Raw genomic sequence first — 10,949 nt, 5'->3', positions numbered from 1 at the left:
AAGGATTGCAATACTAGCGCGTCCGTAGGCTTATTACGGCAGCAGTGGTTTTTAAAAAGGTTAAAAAGTAAGGTAGTAAAGCACTACTAGTAACTTATAGGCGCTAAATAGGCGAGTTTTAAAAGGCAGGGAAATGGATTACGGAGGTTTCTTAAGTTAAGTTTTTCTTAAGTAAGTTTTCTCCTTATATATAAATAAGGAGTAGTCCGCGTAGGCCTAATAAGGATCTAAATCGGACGTTAAGCAATAAATTATTATTATTATTAATTTACTACCTTATAAAGCTATATAAAGTCATTTCTAGCCTTTTAAAACTATATAAGGAAGTTGTTTAACTTTTTAGGAACTTTATACAAAAAAATATTGCTAATAACTCTAAATAGTATCCTTTCTTTACCAATTGTATTAGAGCTTTTAATAGTACTTATTTACCTATTTTTATAATAGGCGGGTATATAAGATAAGCTCCATAGTATAAAAGGAAGAGAGTATTATTACAGAACGTTTTTATAGTTATTAATTTATAAATAAACTTCCTTTACGTTCTAGCTAGTTAGAAGGGCTCTACTTATAACTCTAGAGTTATTAATTTAGCAAGAGTTAAAGTATTAGAAGCTTTACCTAGTAGATACTATATTATAGATAATAGGTACTCTAATACGCCTATAACTTTAACTCCCTAATATAGTGTATGGTATTATTTAATAAGTAAGCGTAGGTAAATATAAGGCTATAAAACGCGAAGAAGCTCTTTAATCTATAGTATATAGTATAAAGGAATATTATAGAGCGTACTATAGAAGTCTTTAAGAATCGTTTCCAGTATTTTAAGGCCGGTAGGCGTAACCTTCCCTTAAGTATATAAGTAGATATAGTATACGCCTTAGCTATTATTTATAACTTTATAAATATAAATAATTTAGATAATCTAGATAGTGATTTAAAAGTAGAGGATAAGGTTATAGATAAGGAAGATATAAGGCTTATAGAGGTAAAAAGCGATATAGTTATAAACTAAAGACGTAATAAGATCGTAGAGCTTATATAGAAGAGTTACTACTAGGTAATTAGTAGGCCAATTAATTAAGAATACATAGTATATTTACGTATATTTACTGTAGAAATATATATAGTTTCCCTCTCTATATTACTTAATAATTGCCTATATAGAAAGTCTCTAAAGAGCAACTTAGGTCTTACCCAAACCCCTACTTAAAGCTTAGTCTTTTATATATCCTCCTTCCTACTAGCTAAAATATTATTAATTAAGCTTTACTAAAGCTTTACAACTCTAGCAGTAGACTCTATTTTAAAAGCTTATAAAATAGCTAGTTGCTCTATAGAATTTAGATAACTAAACTTATAGATAAATTATATAAAGGCCTTTTCTTAAGGAGACGTTTAGGCAATTAACTCTCTTATAGCCCTTATCTCTTTTATTACCTTATTACTATCGTCTCTAATATCTCTATAACTTATTATCTTCCTTACTAGGGCTTTATATTAGATTTAACTTCTTTAATAGCCTATTTAAGAGCCTATTTCTCTATAGCTAGGTAAAGAAGATTAGCTTAGCGTTAAGAAGGAAGATCTAAGTATACTACCCGGCGCTTTCAACCCCCCTCCTGCGGAGGGGGGCCGCTACCTTAAATACATTATATACTTAAGCGCACCAAATAGTATATTATTAAATTATTAACCATAACTATGTAAAAGAAGAGGTTAAGGTCTAGAATGCAATACATATAACTTAATTATATTAGGCTACTTTACGCAGGTACTGCTAGGCATATGCTTATAAAACAAGCTAATAAGACTTTAGAGGAGACTAAGGCTACGCTCAAAGTATAGTGTATAAAGGCTATAAAAACGCGTTAGAAGGCAGAATATACTATTACTATTATTTATAGGCGAGCAATAAGGCAGGCTAATAAGGCCTTAGGAATTAAGATATTAAGGTTTAGAAAAAAAGTTAATAATTTAATAATATACTGTTTGATACGCTTGAGCATATAATACGTTTAAGGTGGCGGCCTCCCTCCGTAGGAGGGGGGTTAAAAGCGCCAGGTAGGAGGACTAGGGCGCTTAGTTAAAGGTAAGCTTAATTAACGGCCTTTAATAGAGCTGCGAGCTAACTCTAACTTAGAGGCCTTATCTACTTCCTCCTTATATTTTTTACGCTTAGCTTCTTTATCCCCTAAATTTAATATTTATAAGGCTACCGCCGAAAGAAGTTTAGGATCTATATAGCTCTTAATTGCTTTATTAATTAACCTTATATAACTGCCTATTACTAAGACTCCCTTAAATAACTCCTATAGTAAAATTAGGAAGGTAGGCAGTATATTATAAAACTTCATAGCCTTAGGATAGGCTTTAAAGTAAGCCTTTATAACTTTCTTACTAGTAATAGGCACGCCTTTAGCTTCGTTTTACCCTTAGCTAAAGAGGCCGTAAAGCTCTACCTATACCTTCTAATACCTCTTATAGTTATTATACTTACTCTTAATTTACATAAGAGTAATAGGCTGCTAGGAAATAGTAATTATATAAATAAGAATAATCCTCTAGCCGTTAGCCCTATAAGAGCCATCTATATAATATCCTTTATTAATAACCTTAATAAGGCCCTCTAATATCGCCTTTTGTGACGGCTCGAACCATCGAACAAGTGTCTCAACAGAGAGTTGAACGAATGCTTGCAAGATCAAGCGAACGAATGCTGTATTACGAAGATATTAAGCTAAGGAGCAAGAGAAGGTGGTGAGGCGACGTCTATATACACATGCCAAGTCTTACGCGAACCCCTAACTAGGTGACGCGCTCCAGCGCCGTCACACCTTTTCTATCTTACTTATCTATCTTATACGCCCCTTTCTGTGCCCTCTAGGCGTTATAGGCGTCGCGGTAACTCTACTACGGCTTGTACAGGAGGTTAGCGTAGATATAATAGTAAATGTTAACTAATAAGAAGGCGTTAGTTAAGGAGGAGGCTCTATTATTATTGTGAGGGGATCTTGTAGACAGGGGGCTATAAGGACACGATTGGAACAGGATAGATTGGTGAGAGAGACGAATCCTTGAGGAGGTAAGGCCTCTGGGATCGTGGAGACTATATACTACGGGCACGTGCCTCCGGCACGTGACCGGCGACCATCCGAGGGGCGTCCGGGGGTTGTCCTGAGGGCAACCCGAGGTGTCCGCAATAATATCCCTTACAATTATACTAAAATAAGGAGTTATAATAGAGGCCTAGTAGTAGAAGGTGTTATTTAAATTGCTTACTAGAATTAATTATATATTATACAAAGTTAAATCTAGAGCCTTATCTAGAGCCTTATTGAACAATTAACTTAATTACAGATTTAAATAAGTTACGGTAGTAGCCGCCACTAATTATAAAACGGGCGACGCTAAAATACGCACAGATTGAACAGATTCCGTAACGGAGGCAATTTGCAACCGAACGAACGCTTAATTAGTATATCCACCGCCAATGCAATCCACTGATAGGTAGATCGTCGGAAGCATTGGGCTGTTGTCGACAGCTCAATACCAAGGGGAATCAAATTTAAGCTCGTTGAAATGGTAAAAGGATGAACTGGTGTTGATGACCCAGGTTGGCCAGAGCACATTTGCGTGGGGCTAAGGGTGGCTGAATGAACGAGTGCCTGGCAGGCTGCCGCGCAGGCTGCAACTTTGTTCAGCTCGACCCGCTAGTGTGCTGATGTGTACCAGAAAACCTAGAATGGTACACAAAATGGAGCCTCCGACTTCTGTTCTTCGCAAATTACGATCACGATCGATATGGCAGCCGATTCCAGTATTACAGAGAATGGTGTCGCTACAACCACGACAGAGGAAACGAAACCAAAAACCGGTACCGTTACAGACAAGATTGATGAGAAACCACAGACTCCCAAAGGATCCCGTTGTGAAATCAAAAGCCTTGCACAAAAAGGTGATGGCGAAGTTCAAGAGAAGGATGTCTACCTTTCCTCGGTGAAGAAACCCTTCGCTGAGTATGCCTTGGTCGCCAAGCAAGTCTTCAACGAGAAGGACAAGCTTGAAAAGACAATTGTTGATATAAATTCTCCTCATCTGCTCTCTTGCCTCAGAGATGTTGTGGAATATTACCCGGCAGAACCGTTGCAATTTAGCGAAGGGGTGTCATTCGACAGCCCGTTCAAGCTCCTTAATCACCACACTGACGCACTTATTAAGTGGGGTGAGGAGGCAACAGAGCTGGATGCGAAAGACCATGTTTGTCTTTTATTGGATTTTCTTGAGAATGAAGCTGGTGATAAAGGCCGCGAGGTGAAGCGCCTCAATAGTATGTTGCTCGCTCCATATATTACAGTTGAGGAGGAATCGGACCTAACACGACCTAGAAGCTGGCCTTATCACCTTCGATCTCCTCTGGGCAATCTTCAAACCCGGAGATCTGCTCTATACTCGTGAGTATGGCCACGAGAGGCTCTACCGGCTGGCGAAAACAGGCTATGGAGACTCATGCTCTTCAAGCGGCAAATTCTTCGAATTGACTTGCGAATATACCAATTGTGATGGCAGTCGTGTCGGTACATCTAATGTGAACTTGAAAATCTGGGAAAAGGAAGAATTTGTCGGAATTAGCCCCTCGAAAATTACTGCGCTTTCTCTATTTCCTTTGGGTTATCTCGGCAATCAGAAAGGTCTCCAAGAGGGACTTGTTAAACGTGGCAACCGGTACCTTGAGATTCGAGGTACCCAGACTTTCAATTACGATGGCTTATTCATGTATTTGAAAACTCCACCATATGACCACTACGATGAAAGGTCTGCATACGATGGTATATGGCTCCCTCGCTCAGTAAGCTTCAAACATATGCAGGTATTCCAGCTGTTATTTCTAACACGATTTGAGTAGGCAGCGGGCCGCATTGTTGTGGACTGCAAAACATTCGTCGAAGAGCTGAGACGACAGAAAGAAGAATTTTCATCCAACGATCATACAAGTGGGTGTGAAGCGAGGATCCACTGCCAGGAATAGCTCTCACTAACTTATACAGACCCAAATGGGCGTGAAAACGCAGCATGCCAATGTTCCGATGCCGATCCGATGCTGTGTCCCCCTTATGTTTATGGGTTTTCCTTAGATATGAAAGAATGGTGCAAGTTCTTTATTGACTCTTTGCAAGATATCGAATGGGCCGCGAGCGCCATGGACAAGCTTATCCTCCCAGACGCTCAGCGTAGACTGATCCGCTCCCTCGTCACCTCCCATCGATTCCCAGAACAGGCCAGGGACGAAGCCTATCTCAAAGGCAAAGGATTGATCGTCCTCTTACACGGATCTCCAGGAAGTGGGAAAACACTAACAGCTGGTGAGTAATGAAACTTTGAAGAATTCCGGCTGCATCCCCTTGCGTGATACTGACAGGTCCCTTAGAGTTGGTGGCTGAACATACCAAGAAGCCCCTTCTCAAAATCTCGACCGGGGAACTTGGAAGTTGGGGAGAACGTATTTCTCACGAGTTGAAACGTCACCTAGCCTATGCGTCCATCTAGCATGCCATTGTTCTCATTGATGAAGCCGACGTTTTCCTCGAAGAACGTCGAAGCGGCCCTGGTGATCAGTTCGAACAGAACAATCTTGTCGCAGGTCAGTATTGTATTGTCAATTTTTATTGCAACGACAAATTCTATTCTGTGTGCTGATTATAAAATAACATATAGTGTTCCTACGTCAGCTGGAATACTTCCAAGGCATTCTTTTCCTTACCTCAAACCGAGTTCAAGTTTTTGACCGGGCCATCAGGTCAAGAATCCATCTTGCACTCCAATATCAGGCTCCAGACATATATCGCAGGCGCCGTCTCTGGGAACAGCAATTATCTGCATTGTCCCCAGAAGAAATTGCACTCGACATCGCCGGTTGTCTAGATTTAGTCACAAAGCCTGAAATGAATGGCCGTGAAATATCAAACGCTGTCAATACTGCACGGACCTTGGCCGTGTCAGAACAGGGTAAGTTGAAGGTAGAACATCTCGATACTGTCCTCCAAGTGTGGCATGACTTTCAATTATCTTTAGAAGCGATTCAGGAGAAGGAGTCTGGTTCTTGAGGATTAGCGTGGTAAAATAAGACAGGAATTGTCCTGAAACAAATAGCTTTGTGCAGAGATATCTTAAACGAGACAGATACGAAAACAGGCGTACATTGAAGTATTTTACTGCATCTTGTGCGGAATTATTTCACGCAAGATTTTTTTGGGAGGGGTATATTGCCGATACAATTAGCATAACGCATGCTAGGAACTCCTGGCGATACATGCACATGATGAGATGAGCTCCTCATTCCCTCCTATATATACCGAAAGCCCATGAAGCTCGAAGTATAGCAAGGCCCCATGCCATACCGAGACTGTCCCAAACAACATTGAGCTTGCTACCCATAACCTCTTTCCAGCCCACTGCAACTTCCGTCATCGCAATATTAGCGCTTTCCGCTAGCATTAGCATCTCAACATCAAATATCCAACCCTCCGAGTGCATATAGGGAATGATGTAGGGTAGCGATGGGCGTGAAAAGAGTTTGAAACCGCATTGGGTATCCTTGATTGAGGAGGTAGCCGGTGGGGTCATAAGACGGAGTAGTAAGTGGAAGGAGTGCATTAGAAAATTGCGGAGCTTTGAACGCTATTTGATAATTGTAAATAGAACTGCTGTAAGACAACGTAGGAAGACTTGGCTTACCTTTACAACAGCCTCACTCCCAACAAGATGGGCCCTAGATCCAATTGCTACACCTCGCCCTAGTTCGTCCTCGATAGCTTGACAGCCTTCAACTAATTTTGCAAGATCGTTGAATCTGCTAGCTCCGTCGGCATCAGCGAAGACAACATATTGCCCACGTGCATGGCGCATGCCATGTGTTACTGCTCCCCCTTTGCCTCTGTTCTCCTCTAAAGTAACCACTCTAATCGACCCATGAGGGATATGTGTGGAGTGTGTAGGATGAGGTGTGCGTGGCCCGGGGATGGGTGTTGGGTATTGAGACAGTTGATGTTCTCGCGCAAAATTGAGCGCCTGGTCGACGGTCTTGTCCGTTGAGCCATCCGAAACAATGAGAATCTCCCAGCCCTTCTTTTCCTTGGCTTCAACACCGGTGTGGACCGATCCATTAAGATTGGCGCGACTGCGAGCCTTGTTACCGCTTTTCAAATTGACGGTTTTCGGTGAACTTGGCTCAGTCTCCCGGCCATGTGCGTCACCATATTCACGCTGGAGGAAATCGACAGCTTCCTCCAACATGCCTCCAAGGCGCTCTTCCTCGTTATAGGCAGGCACAACTACTGACATGAAGATTTCAGCATCCTCCATCTGGTTTGTTGTGCTTATCTTGACGCCATTTCGTCCAGCGAGCTCCTTGCGTGCCATCCATGAGTCAAGCCAGCACGGCAGCTCTTTATCCTCACTTCGCTTGCCATCTGGGAGTATGGTCTTGTAGGTTTTCTCGGATCTGCGGGATGGTCGAGGGACAGGCGCTACAATAAAGAGGGCGAGGTAGAGCTGTAAATAAGGAAGACTGTTAGTTCAGTGCAGATTTTGTAGTTGAGGGAAAGTACCAAAACTGCGACGACCAAACATGAAGTCAAAAAAATTAGCAAAAGGAGCGACAAGGGCATCTGCTGCACGAGTTCAATGCTCCTGCGAGCTAGAGTACTAGGTGGAATCATGTCACCCGTCGATCGCCTGCAATCCAAGGGCCACTGATGGTACTCAACCGCGGAAACAAAAGTCCATTTAGTGTGCAGAGCTCGGAGATGCGCAGCCACAGAAAAATCCACGACGGATTTACCAGCACGGAAGCCCAAATAATGACGGAACGAAGGATTAGAAGTGTATAAATGAAAATATAGGCATGAACAATGTGGAGTACGTGTGTTGCTTCCGGAGCTCAATACCATATCTCACCGCCCTAGCACTTTCTGCCTCAGGTGACAATCGTTCGAGGTCAAAGCGCGGTCAACCTCAACATTTATCCTCCCACCTCAGTTCGGGAAGCTATGTAGGCATCCTCTCATAATTAATTAGTTTGCAAATTTTCTGTTTTTTCGTATGGCCGCTATCGCTTCGTCCATAATTGTAAAATATGCTTTCTCAGGATCAGCTTCTTCTATGTACAACTTCTTGTCTTGCTATCGTGGCTCTTTCAAAGACAAACTCTCGCAGCACATCTCTGACTGGCATATCAGCTCCTAAAACTTTGTGGCCTATTGCTAGTCTGTAACGAAATGCTTGTCTTTGAAGAGTTTAATAGCAGCCAAATCATTGTGCGTTGTTGATGTTGATGAACACGTCCTTTCGTTGTCAATACCACATGTCCCTTTGCGTTGGAAGAAAGAAAGAAAAAAGTCCGTCGTTTATACTGCACGTGCTAGTGATACTTTCGCCCTACTGACTCTTAGAATTTGCACTATCGAAAACTCATTTGGGCCGAAAGTTGACGTCCCATATCGAACCGCAATCCCTGACAGCATGGCAACTCTAAGAGTGGCAACTTCTCAGCATTGGAAAGCTACATTACTTACCAGATCCTGGTGCTCCTCTCTCTTTCTTTATATGTCACATCATATTCGTCCGCTTGGACTTTCTCCTGCCAGGTCTATTTTCCCGCAGCACTGACCCCGTGTGGCGAGATTGGTGGTGGCGACCCAACTAGCTTCCGCCATGTGCAAAAATTTGCTCTTGGTTTATTACGATCGAGTTCATCAGTATTCCACATAACGCTGTCAGAATAAATACGGAGGACCACGCAAAATTGAATTTCCCTTTCCTTTTTGGGACTAGTAGATACCCCCCATAAGGTCGCCAATGTTATGGGGGCTCTATCGCCTAAGCAACGAGATTTTAGGCGGTCTATATCCCGAAGACCCCTAAAGACCCCCCAAAAGGCCCAAAACCTTAGGCACCTTATGGGGGGAAAACCGCTAGTCCCAAAAAGGAAGGGGAAATTCAATTTTGCGTGGTCCTCCGTAGGCAACTTTCTATGCTCAAAAACCACGCTGATATCCCAAAAGGCTGACGCGATGTAGCGAGAAGGCACGGCCCCGCCCCACTCAAAGCACCCCTGTAATCAAAGAAAATGCTTCTTAGGAATATGGGGTTATCTTCCTGAATTGGGTTAACAAGTTATGTTTGGTCAGAAAAACTTGGTACCAAGCAGTGTCCGTTTTGTAATTTTGCCAGCGCTAACGTTTAGCTCTTGAGGGTATCTTGTTGGACACGAGTCTCGGGGTCGCCGACCGTGGCGCTGTTCTTTTGTCCCACCTGAAAGTCACTCCAGTAAGTATTTAGGCTGATGTGGCACGTTGGTGACCGCTCTTCGAAACTTCTCTGGGAAGGCAACCGGTTAAACTAACGAAGCATCTATGCACCATCGAATGACTTCAAGCTCTAGGTTCTCCTGGTGTCGTAAATTCGCTCAGCAGCCCCACCACCTAAGCCTCCGTGCTTTCATTCACTATCTGTGGGATGGATCGGACGACTAAGTCGATTGCCTTATGCAGACGTCAAGTTTCAGGATTATATCAACTTCAATCATTCGTTGGCACGACAAGCCCATGATCAACCTTAAACAAGGCAAACATCCAAGGGCGGCACGTCAGGACACGTCCCACATCAAAGAAAGTCTGGCGCCCTTATGCGTCAAATCGCGTTTTTGATGCAAGCATACCCCTTCACCGCTCTAAATGGGATGCCCAATCATCGTCAGGAGTCACTCAAGCTCTTGGGATCACTCAGGTCCAACCCATGCATCTTCTCCTAATGCCACGCCTAGAACGAATCATGCAACCAAGCCGTATCCATTTTGCAGTACATTGGGCTCACCCTAAATGTTTTTTTCTCGTATTATAATGTACAGGCATACTCGTCCAGTGCGTACTGTACTAAACCACCCCCTTTTTACAATTTTAGGAAACGAAGTAAAAAGGACAAAGCTCTACGCCATAACTGCCGGTCTTACTGTGATAAATGCATATCTGTACAGCGATTTTTGTGTTTTCGATTTACCGGAAACGCAATAACCTTAATTACTTATGTCTGTAGCTGCAGGCAACACCTCAGATATAAGACTCAGCCTTACCCCTGAACACTACTTGCACTCACTCTTTTATTAGTACTACTATATACTCAAGTATGTTATATGATCTTAAGCAATGTTTCCATGGTTTCTCGCGATTTCTAATGATGCGCTGGTAAGCACGGATGTCTCGGAGCTACCGCGGTCAGATTCAGCTCACGGATATTTACTGGCAATTCATCTGAAATCGTGATGATTAATTAAACGTCCCTTTTCTCAAAGGTCCAGTATTAGCACTGCAAGAATGATAGTTGTTTACTGAGCAGCGGATTACTTTCTAGACCGACTTACTTAGCATCCCAGTCTAATGCTACCTCAGCTCCGCTCCTACTATGACCGAGTAACAGAGTATCCTTCCCAGGCAGTTCTGGGATCGGGTCAGAACTCTAATTGTCCGAACCCAACAAAAGAGCTGGGTGACTATGGAAGCAGGCGTACGTGTTCCGCACAGCCATTCTTAGCGTCTGAGCATCGTCACATCGCCACCTGCCTCGAGGTTTAAACCCCCCACAGACTTCTGGACAGTCTGATCTAAATTATCCATGCTTAGCTGAGAATACGTCGCATTTGGCTAAGGACATGTATGATTGTGCAAGCTCCAAATAGCTGACCCAAAACTAGGGTAGCGCGTCATCAGACTCGTCATCTTGAGCAGAAGGAACAAAGCAGCTAGTTTCAGCCCATACTATATATCCTATAGAACTTATGACCGGCTCTTTGTAAAATACCTTACTCCAGTGCGTTGCGAGACAAGGGTAGGGGAAGGTAACGTATGGCCAGGGCCACTTTCGTTCTCAGGGTGATTTGGGTTGCTGCATAG

General features: G+C 42.9%; 2 protein-coding genes across 2 annotated transcripts; one reads left to right on the top strand and one right to left on the bottom strand.

Annotated features, from left to right (window-relative positions):
- The first annotated feature begins 3,511 nt into the window (after positions 1 to 3,511).
- K441DRAFT_701097 (uncharacterized protein) lies at positions 3,512 to 6,279 on the top strand. The gene is made up of 7 exons (XM_067653302.1): positions 3,512 to 4,333; positions 4,392 to 4,852; positions 4,910 to 4,997; positions 5,052 to 5,366; positions 5,576 to 5,644; positions 5,719 to 6,009; positions 6,076 to 6,279. Exons 1-7 carry the CDS (start codon positions 3,808 to 3,810, stop codon positions 6,105 to 6,107), a joined length of 1,782 nt encoding a protein of 593 aa, XP_067497162.1. The 5' UTR covers positions 3,512 to 3,807; the 3' UTR covers positions 6,108 to 6,279.
- Positions 6,280 to 6,336: 57 nt separating this feature from the next.
- K441DRAFT_593278 (glycosyltransferase family 2 protein) lies at positions 6,337 to 7,554 on the bottom strand (the record flags this gene model as incomplete). The annotated part of the gene is made up of 3 exons (XM_067644912.1): positions 6,337 to 6,681; positions 6,739 to 7,139; positions 7,227 to 7,554. Coding segments are annotated over 3 exons (1,074 nt in total), but the record flags the coding sequence as incomplete, so codon positions are not given.
- Positions 7,555 to 10,949: the final 3,395 nt, after the last annotated feature.

The sequence above is a fragment of the Cenococcum geophilum genome, assembly GCF_001692895.1.
Source record: "Cenococcum geophilum 1.58 unplaced genomic scaffold K441scaffold_82, whole genome shotgun sequence".
NCBI lineage: Eukaryota > Fungi > Ascomycota > Dothideomycetes > Gloniales > Gloniaceae > Cenococcum > Cenococcum geophilum.
Note: the sequence above shows the minus strand (reverse complement) of the source record. Positions and strands in the feature narration are given on the sequence as shown.